Consider the following 16,362-nt stretch of genomic DNA (forward strand, 5'->3'; position numbering starts at 1 on the left):
CAAAAGCCGCTCACAGTATCCAGGCCCTGAGTTCAAACCCCAAGACCAGGGGGAAAAAAAAGTTATTAACAAAATTTCAGAGACTCCTTTCAGTGAAGACATCACCAACAGACCCTAAATTCCCCAATCACCTCTCACTTGTTCTTTTTCTAATTTTCTAATTAGAATACTTTTCTAATCACTGCTACTCTAAAATATTAACTCTAATCCCACCCTGGAGGCACTGAAGGGAAGAAGTAAGAGCTGGCGTGACAGTGGTTCAGGAATTAACACGCACACCCTACCCTAAACACAAGGCGATTTTCCACTCCACCACAACTGGAGGCTAGCTTAGTATATGATCTTGGGCCTGTGCATAGCTTTTTAAACTTTTAACACACATAGGAAGTGTCACTGTGGCTCAAGTGGTAGAGCACTCACCTTGAACTGAAGAGCTGAGGGACAGCGCCCAAGCTCAGAGTGCAAGCCTCACGGCACACACACACACACACACACACACATATGCACGCACACGTGCACGCATGCACGTGCCAAGTGGTCACAGTCTTTACCAGACTTAATTCTCCAACTGAAAGACCAAGATACACAGTAGTAAAAGACCAGAATTCCTTATGAATTTTCTTGAGAGACTAATACAAATAAATCTGCTCAATGTAAACCATGGAATTATGCTTTAAGATATCCTGAAACAGAATTTCTTCAACGTCTACCTCTTTTAAAGAACCCACATCTTCCTTCTGGCTGTGGCACAGTAAAAACGTAGCAGTAGTCAGCAATTTCAGCATGAACCATTTTTCTGAAAACACTCCTGCCCACAGCCTCATCTCTGCCTCTTCCTAACAATGCCTTTGGGGCTGCACCTACTCCTGCCCCGGACTCCTCAAGGAATCAAGGCAGTGAAAAGCCCATTACTGTTTCCACTCTTGAAGTTCTGCTTAGAAATCACTTACTCCAACTCTGAGGAGTCTAGTTAGTGGGAACTTGTGATTTTAATTATATAAAAGGTCTGAGGAGGGCCACTAGCTAGACACATCCCCTGTACCCCCATTCATCTTGACCTGCTGCACCCGAACTTTGTGACAAGCACTCAGCCAGGAGTACTGCAAGGCATCATTCTGCAGTGACAGCCACATACAGCTCAACTCACCTGGGCATAGTGAATACCCTTCATCCTTAAGCTAACCTCCTGGACCTGAAAGAGGCCATGGGAAAACTAAATTTGGAAGCCAGAGGCACTGCCCTCCCCGCTTAGGAAACTTCACCACATACCACTTTCCTTTCATCCGACATACGTACCACACTTAGCTCCTCTAAGCCTTTCCTGAATTTACATTTCCCAGCCTCACATGTGCGGAGGATGTCCTAACGCCTGTTACACAGGTGCTCTTCCCCAATCCACTGTTCCAGCCTCCAGAGATAACCATATGGACAAGTTTGTGTCCTTCCCAAACAAAATGAGAAACACTAAAAAATAAAAATACACTCACCTCTGCAGTATGACTCAAATTGTAGCCCTGACATTCCTGGTCATTTTACAACAGTAGGAAAAACACTGTCCGGCTCTAGGCTGCTTCTGCCACAGTCACTATGGACACAGAGCTGGTGTTTTTGCACTTTGCAGGGTCTCACCTGCTTCCCATGAATAACATGGAAAGACTACTTTTGTTATTTTATTTTCCCTTCCTGAAGTTCCCAGCACAGCCCTGTCTCACACACCCATTGACTGGCTTTCTAATAAATTCCTAATAGATTCCTGACAGTTTATTTTCACCTTTCCTGTTATAATTTTCCACTTCCTTCTAGCCACTCAAAATATATGTAGAGCTGGCACCAGTGGCTCATGCCTGTGATCCTAGCTGCTCAGGAACCTAAGATCTGAGGCTTGAGGTTCAAAGCCAGAATGGGCAGAGAAAGTCCTGTGAGACTCTTATCTCCAATCAACCACTCAAAAACAGAAAGTGGAGCTGTGGCTCAAAGTGGCAGAGCACTAGCCTTGAGCAAAAAAGCTCAGGGACACACCCACACCCTGAATTCAAGGCCCAAGCCCCATGACCAACCAAGAAAGAAAAGATGTATGTAACAGTATCTAAAAGGCATAACACCGGGCCATGTAAGATGCTGACATTTAATCCTACTGTACTAATCTATCAAACCTCTGAGGTGGGGCTGGGAAGGTGGCTCAGTGGTAGAGCGCTTGCCTTGTAATGCATGAGGCCCTGGGTTCGATTCCTCAGCACCACATAAGAAAAAAGCCGGAAGTGGTGCTGTGGCTCAAGTGGTAGAGCGCTAGCCTTGAGCTGAAGAGCTGAGGGACAGTGCCCAGGCCCAGAGTTCAGGCCCCACGACCGGACCCCCCCCCAAAAAAAAACCCCTCTGAGGTAAGAGGTATTGACATTTTCATTTCGCAAATACAAAATAGAAGAATAGGGGTTAGTAACTCACCAAAGTCATATGATGAGTAAATGACAGGATTTGATTTAAACTCAAGCATCAGGACTCCTGATTCAGGGGTTCTAACTATAATATTACATTGCTTCTCAAAATGGAATTAAGAAGAGCATCAACAGCCAGGTGCCAGTGGTTCATGCCTGTAATCCTTCCTAGCTATTGAACAGGCTGAGATCTCAGTATCATAGTTCAAAGCCAGCCCAGACAGCAAAGTCCAGAAACTTTGAACCACCAAAGAGCCAGAAGTGTAGCTGTGGCTCATGTGAAAAGTGCCAGCATTGAGTAAAAATCTAAGGGACAGGTGCTCAGGCCCTAAGTTCAAGCCCCAGGACTGGCACCACCACCCACCAAAAGAAAAAGTGTGAAGATCAGGAGTTCAAAACAAGGTAGGGTCTCAGAAGGAGTGACAGGCTAACCAGAGGCAGCTTCTGCTAGGTTGTACCTTTCACTTCAATGGTGGCATTTGCTTTAGGAGCGCTGACAAAATGATATACACAGTGGTATTCGCCTGAATCCTCCGCTCTTGGCTTGTTGATCCTGCAAAGATGAGAAGAAAAGCAAAGTAAGATAAGTAGGAACAGTCAAAATATACAACCAAAAGGAAATCAAAGAGGTAACCAGGAGCCATGCTTTCCAAATCCTGTTCCTTATTATACCTCGCCTCTTCCTAACTAAAAGCACAAAACTGTATATCCCAAAACATGAATGCCACACATACTCCAGACTGGGTGCTAGAGATACAGAGGTAGAACAGTACATGGTCCCTAACCTATTTACTGCAACTTACTGTAAGGAGAATGAAAAAAAAGGAAGGCCACATGATGTACTATAGTTTTAAATAGGTGAATAGTTGAATTATAGTTGAAATACTGAGGAAGCCATCACTAAAAACTTGCTCACCTGGTGATTCCAGTCAGATAAACAAGGGGGCAATGTCTCTGTGATAATATAAAAGCCTTTTATGGGCTTCCCTAAAAAGACTATTATTTCAGTTTATTTTTCCAGTTAATTAAGCCTACTAAATAATAGGACTAGCCATAGTTGTGTGTTTTCTTAAGTGCAGGAGGTAGAGGAGTAACCACATTTATCAATTTGAGTATTAGCCACAGAGATGCAGCTTTAAAAAAAAAAAAATCCATTATCATAAAGCCAGAGGCCTGAATGATCTGGTCTCTGACTACCTCCCCAGTTAGATCTCATGACATTTTCTAGCTCTGCCATGTGCCTTGCAGTTTTCAACAAGCCAAATGTGTTCCTATCTCAGTCTTCACATAAAGTGTTCCTTCATACAGGGGTACAGAACCCTTTTTCTGCTAAGGGCCACTAGCTATTTATAACATGATTCACGGGCTATATAAAATATCAATACAGGCCAGGAACTGGTGGTTCATACCTGAAACCCTAGCTACTCAATCAAGGCTGACATCTGAGGATCAGGGTTCAAAGCCAGTCCAGGCAGTAAAGTTCATGAGACTCTAATCTCCGATTAAGGACACCCAAAAGCCAAAAGTAGAGCTGTGACTCAAGAACGTCAACCTTGAGCAAAAAAACCTCAGGAACATCACTTAGTTGACCTCAGGCTGAATGTCTCCAATTCCTGCTTCACAACGATGTCTTTCTCATCATTTTCAGCCCACCTAACTCCTTTCATTGGGTATGGGCTTACATCTCACTTCCACCCTCCAATCTAAATTTCTTCCTGTATTATATCCTCTCTCATATTAGCCTGTAATTGCTTAATATCTGACTTCCCAACAGACCAAGTTATATGTAGGTACATATGAACCTAAACACTGGTGCAAAATTCTCCACCCAGCTGTCACCTGAATTACAGCAGGGGAATAGACAAACAGTAAATGAACACTACTTCAATGAACAGCTGTGCTCAGACCAAGCTAAGTTGAGTGCAATGCTGTAAGAGGACTGTATGAACACACCAGCACACCCCTCAGCCTCACAGGAGATCCCAGACCTTCCGGCCCAAGGGCTACTACGCACACCCAACACATACAGGATGCCTGCTGGGTCAACTACAGAAGCAGAACCAACAGCCTCCAGAAATAACTATTTATATACAGGACTGGCCTCATGTTCTTGGTGGTTAAAATATGATTCTTGGTGATAAGATTAAGTTTCTCCTGCAGTTTTTATCTTGACTAATAAAATCTCCTAATCTCATTACAGACTGGCTCAATACAATTATCTATTTTACTGTTATTCCTAAAAAGGAGTTTATGCTAAGACCAGATGAGGAGAGGCCCAGCCCCTCTCCAAGGCTGACAGCTTGTGTTCTGAGCAAAATACTCTAATAGGAACAGTTGTCTTCTCAACTCAACACAAATAGTCCATCTTCAACCTATACTACTGTGTATGTACTCCAGAGTTTGAGGAAGGGTCAGGAGCTTTATCTTCAGAGTTTAAGCTGACGCCAGGTTCCTTTGGAAATACTTGAGAAGCAGACTCTCAAGCCTGAGGACAAGCCTTACAGGCTCAATTGTCTTCATATTATTCCTGTGCACTAAAAATCTGGAAGGAGACCAAGTAGTTATTTCTTTCAAAGGATGTGGAATCCCTTTAAAAAAAAATGTAGTGATGTTGTGCATAACTGGGGAGTTTCAAGTAAGCTGAAGTGAAAAAAGGAACAATGACTACATGTCTATTACTCTCAAAGAACAGAAAAATACCTTTCATTCACCAAGACTCTGATCAAACCTTGCCAAACTATGCAGACTTACACAGCTGAGGCTATACTTCCTTTTATTTTTATTTCTTCTTTCGACAGTACTGGAGACTAAATCAGGGCCTCATGCAATCTAGGTAATTTTCTGCCACAAAACTAGCTCTCTGGCCCTGTGTTTTCAATTGTCATCGGAAGAAAGCACAGCGGAGAGTGGTACAGTGCAGCTACTGCACAGAATACCTTAGTTACTCAACTTCAGCTATCAGTAAAGTAGCCTAGCCACAGGCTACGTTCAGAAGGCTGTGGGGGCATTTTCCATTTGTTTCAATTCTTTCCAAAACTCAGTCTCTAGAAAGCTGGAAGATCCTGAACTTAGATCTGAAATGCACTAGACACAGTTTTAAAGAGTTAATTCTTGGGGCTGGGAAGGTGGCTCAGTGGTAGAGCGCTTGCCTTGCATGCTCAAGACCCTGGGTTCGATTCCTCAGCACCACATAAGCAAACAGAAAAAAGCCGGAAGTGGCGCTGTGGCTCAAGTGGTAGAGCGCTAGCCTTGAGCTGAAGAGCTGAGGGACAGCGCCCAGGCCCAGAGTTCAGGCCCCACGACCGGACCCAAAAAAAATTAAAAAAAAAAAAAAAGAGTTAATTCTTTCAGTCTCAACTTCCTTACCAAAAAAAAGTTCTGCAAACCCATGTGGATCTATTAGCCAGAGAGTAATAAGACTTTGCCTGCAAAAAGCCCTCTACTGTTGGTATACCTCTCTTGACTCACTCCAATGCTGTTTCCTTACAATGCTTCAACCAGCTGAGAACAGACTATTCTAAAAAATGAGGTGCCACGTCTCCAGATATTTCAGAAAACAACAAATCTGCCAGGCCCCAGTAGCTCATGTTGAAATCCTACCTACTCAGGAAGCTGAGATCTGAGGATCTTGGTTGGTAGCCAACCTGGGCCACCAGTTTATCTCCAATAAACTACTCAGAAAAAAGTGAGAAGTAGAGCTGTGGCTGAAGTAGCATAGTATCAGCTTTGAGCCAAAGAAGCTCAGGGGCAGTGGCCTAAGCACTGATGAGGTTCAAGTGCCAGGACTATCCAAAAAAAAAAGAAAGAAAGAAAAAAGCACCAGCCAGGCACTGGTGGCTCACACCTGTAATCCTAGCTACTCAGGAGGCTGAGATCTAAGGATCACAGTTCAAAGCCAGCCCAGGAAGGAAAGTCCATGAGACTCTTATCTCCAATTAACTACCAGAAAAACAGAAGTGGTACTGTGGCTCAAGTGGTAGAGTGCTTGCCTTGAGCTGAAGAGCTCAGGGACAGTACTCAGGCCCAGAGTTCAAGCCCCACAACTGACAAAAAAAAAAAAACACATAATCTTTTAGTGCCAGGTAATTCAACTATCTTTTTTTTGGGGGGCGGGGGGTTGGTTGTGGGGCCTTAACTCTGGGTCTGGGCACTGTCCCTCAACTATTCAGCTCAAAGCTAGCGCTCTACCACTTGAGCCCCAGTGCCACTTCTGGCTTTTTCTGCTTATGTGGTGCTGAGGAATCCAACCTAGGGCCTCATGCATGCAAGGCAAGCACTCTACCACTGAGCCACCTTCTCAACCTTCTCAATTTTTTTTTTTTTTTAAGGTGGGAGAGACAAGGTACTGGGACTTGAGCACAAGAGATTCATGCTTGTTCACAGGTCGGTGAACCATCCCTCCAGTCCATTCAAAGGTTATTTGTATGCCATCATCTTCACCTCAGATTAAAGAGTCTTATATCCACAGGTCCTGTGGTTGTGGTAATCTTCTGGAAAGATCACTCAAGGAGATGTCTGCTCAAATCCAAATTCAATCGCTGAATTAAGAGACTTTAATAATGCAATTGCCCTATGTAGCAGAACCACTCCTTGTTCACCCCTCATGTTTTTCCCTGATCATAATGAGGGGTAATCGACGACTCTCAACCCTGGCTGGTCATTAGAATCACTTGGGAATCTCTTATGGATCTCTGGGCATTGCCTCAGCTATACTGAATTAAACTACCCAAGAGAGGACCAAATATACTTCACAGTTTAGTAAACAGTTTGGTTCACTGAAATAGAAGAGTTCACATTGCATTTTTCTTATGCATCAGTCTCAGATTCATCTTTCCAGCACATATTTGTAAATTCCTACTAAGGGTTCTTGAAATTCTTTATAAGAAAAGTCCTTACAGAACCAAGAAAAAGCACAGTATCATAGAGGTCACAGTGTAGTAGATAATTCAGTTCATTTTATTAAAAAGCAGTTCGGGGGGCTGGGAAGGTGGCTCAGTGGTAGAGCGCTTGCCTTGCATGCCTGAGGCCCTGGGTTTGATTCCTCAGCACCACATAAGCAAAAAGAAAAAAGCCGGAAGTGGCGCTGTGGCTCAAGTAGAGTGCTAGCCTTGAGCTGAAGAGCTGAGGGACAGCGCCCAGGCCCAGAGTTCAGGCCCCACGACCGGACCCAAAAAAAAGCAGTTCAGTGCATCTTTCAAATAACATCCTCAGATTTCTCATTTCAACACATACATATAAGCTCCTAATGTGTACAGACTGTGTCAGCAGCTTGACCACATTCCTCCCCACATCCCCAGGAGCTGTCAGCCCCTCTCACCTGTATTCCATGTTGCTGGCATTCTTCCGGGTAGTCGTCAGCTCTACCCCATTCTTGGTCCAGTAGCTATAGGTAAGGGTGTGAGAGCTAGAGGTGAGGTTACACTGCAGGGTGATGGGAAAGTTGCTGTCTCGAATGGTGACCTCTTCACTGGTGACAATCCTGGGCTCTGTAAGGAGAGTGCACAATGACAGGGGCCAGAGCTTCCCACGTCTGCAGCCCTGGCCTCAGAGTTGGGGAGGGAGGGAGGGGGAGACTAGAAGAAGAGGGAGGGAAGACAGGACCACATGAGGACTTTCACTTTACCACTTTGGAAGAAGTCAGGAAAGGAAAAACAATGATTATAAGCAAATGACCACTAGCGCAGACACAGCCTGAAGACCAGGTGGCCTAGACGTGAAAGAATGGGAGTATTACAGGTGCTTATACTGGTAACAATCCACTTACGATGAAAATACCACCATTTTATGATATAGAACCACAACCAATTCAGCTTCTATTAGAAAATCAGGCTCCATCTTGAAGTTCTGAAGACAAAGGTAATGTAACTTAACTAATAAACTCCCTATGGAATTACTGGGCCTTAGAGCAATGGGTGTAGTTTGATATGACATATCCATTAAATCTACAGCAATCAGCCAGGGCCATTATTCATGCAGAAGTAACAGATCCTAAAAGCAAACTTCCCATTGGAAGTCTCTTAAGTTTTCTGAATTTTAAAGAGAGAAAATTCTTTAGGAAATTTATTACAAATGATTTGTAGTAATTATTTGGGTTTATCCAAAATTTATTCCAAAACAATCTTTTCAGAAGTATACTTGAAAATATATTCCACTTAAGGACAATATAATTATGGGATCTTAGAATGTTATAGTTGTGATACTCTTAAGAGTTTATGGGATTTCTCTTTTTAAGAGAAAGATGAAACAATTTCTACAGGCTGTAATTTGTTATTGTTGCTCTTGTTGGTCATGGGGCTTGAACTCAGTCACTGTTCCTGAGCTCCTTTACTCAAGGCTAGCCCTCTACCACTTTGAGCCACAGTGTCACTTCTTGTTTTCTGGTGGTTAATTGGAGATAAGAGTCTCATAGACTTTCCTGCCCGGGCTGGCTTCGAACCGCGATCCTCAGATCTCAGCCTCCTGAGTAGCTAGGATTACAAGCATGAGCCATTGGTGCCCAGCTGTAATGACTATTAATGGCAAAATCGAAGCTAGAAACACAGCTGACTAAATTCTCTATCCCCTTCCCCCAAATATACCCCAGCTTTCCACACTAAGCGAAGCAAGGTATATGCTTAACTTTCTGGTTCTATCCTAGGGTTGAATAAACCTAGAATCACAATTTTAACTACAAATAATATCCTCTATCAGTCAAATGTTATTAACACATGAAGTAGAAAATTTTAAATCACACTGTATCATCCCTAGATTTGTCTTTAAAGCACTTTGAAATCTTCAGTGCTAACGTTTCTTGTTACTGGTCTTTTGTTGTCATGGTAACTTTTTCCCCAGATTTAGATCCTTTACTTTCAATCAAGCATTTTCAGGCATCCACAGTAAGAGGCACCTGCCCCACCCACCCACCCGCCGCCTCACAAACCATGGCTGACTTCCCATTTCTCTATACCTGGCTACTTTCTGTCTGCACTTCCAAGCAGTGCCCCCCTCCATCACTTATTGCTGAAGGGTAGAACTGCCTCCCTGTCTTGTTTGTTGTTCAAGTGGAGGAAGCGCATGGAGAAGTCATGAGACACATGAAAATGTGAAGCCTTAAGGACCTCATAACCAATGTACTATTTCTAACTATAAAGTTAGTATCTGCATAGAAATGTATATAGTAAAGGAAATCCTTACGCTTCCTCAATTACCAAATTGGCTCTAACTCATTTCCAGTTCTGGCAAAATGGTAATGGCCATCTTCCATTCAGCACTGGTCCTTACTGGTAACATCAAACAGGGTCTCATGTACAGATAATGAAGGCATAGCAGCCACTAAGACAAAAGCAGATGCACGTGAACATGTTAGCGCAGTGGTGTCCCATGGTTTCAAGACACACTGGACAGAAGCCAAGTCCTTGGGCCTTAAGAAGTAGAGCAGAACAGCTGCAGCCCTGCAATGGAAGGCGCACACACACCATCAGCAGAAAGCATCACAATTCCAAGAAAAATCAAAACCAAGCAAAAAACATGAGAAAGATAGAACCAGTACTTCACAGAAGAGATTGAAAAAATATCAAGGCAACATTAAAGCCCAAAAAACGCTTTTAGGTTTTCACTGAATTTTTATTATCCAATTTCATGTTCTGTCCTCTTGGGACTCTCCTTCTGGTTCTTCCTCTCAGATTACATACACTGAGGAAGGGTGAACTCTGAGAGTGAGGCCAAGCGTTTCCAGATGTTTAAACACAAGGAGGCCAAAGTAAACGCTCCTCTTACCTGTGGCGGTGCAAATGACCATTGTAGCTCAGAGGGAGATTAAGAAGTTGAAGGAAGCAACCTGGAAGACTTTCTGCCAAGAACTCTTGGAAGGCAAAAAAGAAAGCACTTTTTCCCTTAACTGGTAAAGATCCAGGAAAGAGTCAACTGGGAGAAGTGGACAGTTTAAAACAGACTTAACTATGACTGCACCACAGGAGGGCTCTAGGGCGGGGCATTGCCTCAGACATGGAAGTCAGTGTTGGACTGTGTTCCTAGGCCACGGTGCCACATCAGTATACTGCACCGGGATGATGGTGGGCTTTTATTTCTGTGGCTGAGTGCTACCTAGTCAAAGTCCAAGACAGATGAACATTCAGGAGAAGCTCACACATGTTTACCTGCTACCCACTATTTAGAAGCACTGGGTAGGAAACCCTCACCCCGGCCACCACCGTAGAGGATATGATGTTGGCCAGAGAGACACCAAAAGAGCTGGGCACATTTCTCTGCCTGCTTTCCATTATTCAAAGAGCTTTAGGATAAGCATTGCCAAGAAGTCATTCTTAAGAGACTTCAACCTCCCCATCAGAAGCAATATATTTGGGGATACCTGAAATCCTAAAACAATACGACTTACAACAGTTGAATTCAGGGTGTTTTAAAAAAAAAAAAAAGCAGCAGCAATATCCTGGCTGACTTGTGTTAGTTGACTGAGAGGGTGGATGGGGAGACTACCTAGGATTTGATTCACTATATGCAAATACTCCTAACTTGTTTCTAATTAAACTGGGGGGAGGGATGTTATACTCTCAGAATCAATGGAAGCTAACCCTGTCTTTGTTAAAGATAAAGCCATTTTTTCCTAAACCCCAAATGTGGCCTTTCTAGATGAATCAGCTGTTGGAAAGAAAACTATCAAATGCCCAGTCCAGTCCATGCCAATAAACTTCTGAAGACCTCTGTGGCCGTTTGGGTATTTCTGCTTTTATAAGGAAAGGTGCAAGGGGCAGGAGAAGGAGGCGTGCAAGGGGAAAATTTGTTAAAAAAAAAAAAAAAAAGAAAGAAAGAAAAGGAAAAATTGCTGGGTTAATGTTCCCCATTTTCACAGACAAGTTTTCTTTTCCTCTTTACAGAAGCAGGTTCTCTGGCTCAACAGCACCCCCTGCGGCAGCCACTCCTGTCCCTCCCTGAGCGCCCTCTTCCCCTCCCCCCAAGTTTTCTGTGTGGCTACAAAATACACTATTTTGCTATTTTCCATACAAGTATGTAGATTCAGGGCCTACGTATGACCTACTGTATTACTACCAAATTCAACTTAAAAAGAAAATAGTACTTGACTATTTTTATTCTCCCTTCAAACTAGTCAGTTCCTCAAGTTCGAATGGCTAGATGTCTTTCACTGATCCTTAGGTAACTGGAAAAACCCAGGCTATCCTTCCATTAAACAGAGATTACCCCCTTAATCACAGCCAACTCTAATGAAGCCTGGAAGTCTTCCTGGCCAGGAGCTTTGGTTCTGTAATAGCTTCTTCCTCCTCCTTACTGTACAAGTGCTCTGCCACTTTCCACAAAGAGAAGTGGTCATCAAAGCTGCTCCATTCAGGTGTCTCACGTGTACCTGCTAAAATACATGAGGAGGAAGATTCTGACACAATAGCTCAACTCAGAGGAATACAGGTGAGTGTTTAGTTTCCTCTCTTTTCAAAACACAAAGCAAAAGCCAGTGTGAAATGGCTTCAAAACTATTTCTGAGCTTGCCATCCTTTGGGACAAGGAGTCTGAGCCCAGTCAGTCGTCAACATCAAACTGCCTATGAACAGAAGTCAGGATCTAGAGGGACCTCACCTAGCTCCTAACAGCCACACAGAGGGTCTCAGGCTCTTAATGGCCACACAGAGGAAATCTGAGGCTCCTAACGGCTATACAGAGAGAACATGAAGCTGCCACTTGCTTCTAAGGGAGGAGACAGAACGGGTAGGCGCAGAGAGGAGTGACTGCAGCACTGAGCACTGTCGCCAGAGAAGCTCATGCCACTGCTAAGGAAAGAAAAGAGCCACTACAGAAACACCAAGCTTACATGCCACCCAGCAGTCAAAACACATCACCACACTGTACCCAGGGCAACATTCCCATCACAGAACAGGACACCAAGTCACAGGAAGGGAAGGGACCAGGCAGACACAAACTTAAAACCATAGAGGTGAAGGCAGCTGCTCAGAGAGCTCCAAACAGATGAACAGAAGAAATAAAAAGTAGTTAGATTGGGGAGATAAACAAAAATAGAAAGGCACCAGAGAAGAAATCAGCAAAAGAATAGCAGGAAACCCACTACACAATTCAAGAGGAGGAAGAAAATTTCCACACCCCTCACATCTGACTGCCTGGTTTTGTTTGAAATGAGCCTTCCCAGCGTTCCCTCCCCACTTCTCCTCAATGCAGATGATTTTGGACAGTCACGGATTTCCTCAAGTTCTCTGTTCCTGAGGAGAAAGACACAAAGAAGGGTTGGGGATAAGGGAGGCAGAGAAGAAAATAAAGTTGCCACAGATGTTTTCATACACTACAACCAGAAGGGTCGTGGGGTTTGAAAAAACAAGACAAAGGGTGGGGTGAGCGATCATACTGGGAAGAGGGAAAGGAAGCAGGGGAGGGGGTCATTGGGCCACCTCTAATGACTACAGTACTACTACTGTAGGGTGCTGGACTCACTCTGAAGGACGCTTATGGTGGCCTGGGCTCGAATCCATGTTATGGAGGGGTTTTGCCTCAAGTCATTCCTCTTGGGGTCGTTGCTGGCCCTGCACTCGTAAGTCCCAGAGTCCTCCAAGGTGAGCCGGGTCACTCTCAGCACACTCACGCCGTTTGACCCGTAGGCGGTGTTTACGGTGACACGGCGCTTCCGAGCACCGTCCCACAGCTGTCTGAAAGACTCTGCCCGGTTGACTTCTGCGTACCACCACTGGATCTCTGGTGTGGGGCTCCCGACCACGTCACAGTACAGCTCAAAGGCGTCCCCCGTGAGCTTAGTTTCTGACATGGGCGACTTGACAAACCCAGCTAGAGGGAGGGGGAGCAGGAATGCAGTGACAGGCCAACCAGAAAAAAAAAGAATCAACAGGTGTTAATAGTGATTTAAAGAAAAGAAAAGAAAAATAAGCAAATGAGTTGCAAAGAACAAAAAAGGATTCATTTCAAAACTATAGAGAGACAGTAATAGCAATTCATACAAGCTTTTAGAAGAAGAACCGCCCTGGAAGCTTATGAAGCAAAGGCAGGCCAATTACAAGCTGGGCAGCCCAGGTGCTGGCCAGGCAGAAGCAAGCCCACTGGAAAGCATTTGAGCAATGGGCCCAGCTGGTAGGAAGGAGAAAGCCTCGGGTCTTAGGGAAAGAGTCTCTTTCCTTAGAGCACAAACCGTTACCTTTCAAACTCAGCCAAGTGATGAAAGATAACCGGAAGTGGCAGTAGGGTTTATATGCCAAGTCAGGGTTTCTTTTGGATGGGTTAGCATGATGTTACAGATGCAGTGTCTTCTGTGAGCCTCAACAAGAAGTGTTAACTAATGTACTGGTTCTCTTTGAATTCACATTCCAAATTTCAGCTAAAAGGTAGCACATTTCTCACATGCAGGATTCTACCCTGAATTCAGACTAGACTTTCCCCATCTCCTAGTCATTCCTGGATCTACAGCACACACGGGGCCCAGGTGTCTGTGATTAAGTAGCCTCCAGCTGAACATAGACCCTCAGGCACAAAACAGGACAGTCTACAATTTACACACAGTGAGGACTGCTCTCAGTGCCAGCTTAAGAGCTGAACCAGTAGTAAAAAAAACCCAACACTGCCAATGAGCAGAGGCACTATGCCCTCCCGGTAGTTCACACAACTAGAAAAATCTGAAAAACACTCCTGAAAACCATCATGCTCCTGACAGGCTCTCTCTACATAAGTTAGCTGTCTTGCTTCTAGAATCTAGCTCAAAAGAATGAGAAATGTACAGATAAATTAAAACTAAATTCTAGGATTCAACCAACATTGTCACATACTGCCCTAGAACTCTTGAACTAACATTGTACCTTCTACTTTCATTAGACAAGGAGGTAATGGCAGAAAGAAAAATATAATCATCATCCAGACTTACTTTGAAAACTTAAGAGTAGGTCATAGGAAAAGAAATCACAGTGTAAGGATACTTCCTACACCCACTCACTTCACCCAAGTGAGGTTTAATATTTTTACCAATTCAGGCAATGTCCTACCATACAGGGTAAGAAGCTAAAGAGGGCATTCTGAGTGACTGGGTGACTTCCATTGGGAGGTATGGCTGGTGAACAGCAGTATGAGCTCAGGATCTGCCAGTATTAGACCAAGAATACTCCAGAGGAGAAGAATAAAATGGAACGGTTTTCGTAGAGTCTTGAGGCCAAGGATGTATAACAAATTGGAGGTTAAGTGGAACTACTTCTGTTTATACCTACAGCAACACTTACATTTGGAGATTAACTGCACCTGCGCATTGATTTAGGAGAAAGTATATGAGGTACTATATATAACTCTAGAGGTCAAGACCCTCAAATTCATGCTCACCTTTCAGTTCCTGATTCTTTCAAAATCTGAAGAGTACAGACTAAATGTTCAGCCTTGTTCTAAACTACCTCTTCAGATCCAGAATTCATTCCCTGTAAGGAACTATTTTAACACAGGCCCCAAGCAACCAAACAAATTTCACTCTCACATACTGAAGTTTCCCAACTGCAGACCACACCCACAGGTCTTGTGTGAAGACCTAAGCCATATTAAAAGTGGTATATCTCAGGAGCAATTTCTCAGTCTCACAAACTGCTACCTCTGCCTATCTTCAAAGACAATGCCAACAAATACCAAGGAAGAGTTTCATACATTTTACTATCAGTGCATCCTTTAGAGCAAAATGCATTGTCAGTATATTCCTAGAATAAAACATATTACTATTTTAATCATATTCTTGACCTTCAAGTGGAAATCACATATGAGCTTATTTTCACATTCTCTTGAACTTGGAGTTCAAGAAAATGTACTTTATTATGCGTGGACTAGTATTTCTACTTTCTCCTAAATTACACCTTCAAAGCAAGTTTAGACTTGTTGGACCATACTCACATGAATTTGCAGAACCACCCAGACGCAATCCCCAGTATAACCCCAAATATGAAAACCATGCAATTCAAAAGTAGCTGAAAGCTGGGCACCAATGGGTCATGCCTATAATCTTATCTACTTAGGAGGCTGAAATTTGAGGATCCCGGTTCAAAGCCAGCCTGGGCAGGAAAGTCCGTGAGAGTTTTATCTCTAATGAATCACCAGAAAACCCTAAGTGGTGCTTGTGGGGTTCAAATTGGTAGCGCGCTAGCCTTGAGTGAAAAAGCTCAGGGACAGTGCCCAGGCACTAAATTCAAGCCCCACAACCTACAAAGAAAAAAAAAAAGGTAGCCAAGAAACCATCTCAATGTAATTCCCACTACAGAAAAATCAAGCAAGTTACTCAGCTTGACCATGTCACGCAGGCAACCTTCTCTCTGAGGAGGAAATGCTAATGAGTCAATTCAGTTTTCTATCTGTATTGAGGAAACTGGAACTGAATTGATAAATTACAAGATGCATGTGTAAACTTATTTGAAGATTAAAAAAATAACATAAAACATTGACAATGGACAGACAGCTTTCTCTGAGTCCTCTTCAAAGGCCATTATTATGACTACTTATTGGTAGACATTTTCTAGGAGTATGTATGTTCAACATACTAAGCAATGTGCTTATAATAAGCACATATATACTATATATGTGCTCTCTAAAGATATGTGCCATTATATAATATCCTCTTAAAGATAAGGGAACTTGAGGTCCAAAAATACTATTTTGTCCAATGTCACAAACTATTGAGAAGCTACCCAAAATCTAGATGTGTCCAAAGCTAAAGCATGGTATCTGCACTTTCCACAGTTGCAGTCAATATGTTTCCAAAGACTGGAAGAGCTTTTTTTTTTTTGGGGGGGGGGGGGGGGGTCAGTCGTGGGGCTTGAACTCTGGGCCTGGGCGCTGTCCCTCAGCTCTTCAGCTCTAGGCTAGGGCTCTACCTATTGAGCCACAACACCACTTCCAGTTTTCTAGTGGTTAATTAGAGATAAGAGTCTCACAGACTTTCTTGCCCGGGGTG

At 43.5% G+C, this 16,362-nt stretch overlaps 1 protein-coding gene across 1 annotated transcript in view; it reads right to left on the reverse strand.

The window, feature by feature from the left end:
- Positions 1 to 16,362, reverse strand: part of Nptn (neuroplastin) — a 61,066-nt gene that overhangs the window by 16,562 nt on the left and 28,142 nt on the right. Inside the window, exons 2-3 of the mRNA XM_013012105.1 lie at positions 7,750 to 7,918; positions 2,891 to 2,985 (exon numbers count right to left, since the gene is read on the reverse strand). Of these exons, the coding sequence (XP_012867559.1) occupies positions 2,891 to 2,985; positions 7,750 to 7,918 (264 nt within the window). The remainder of the gene's footprint in view (positions 1 to 2,890; positions 2,986 to 7,749; positions 7,919 to 16,362) is intronic.

This window comes from Dipodomys ordii, unplaced genomic scaffold (assembly GCF_000151885.1).
Source record: "Dipodomys ordii isolate 6190 unplaced genomic scaffold, Dord_2.0 Scaffold15, whole genome shotgun sequence".
NCBI classification, from domain to species: domain Eukaryota; kingdom Metazoa; phylum Chordata; class Mammalia; order Rodentia; family Heteromyidae; genus Dipodomys; species Dipodomys ordii.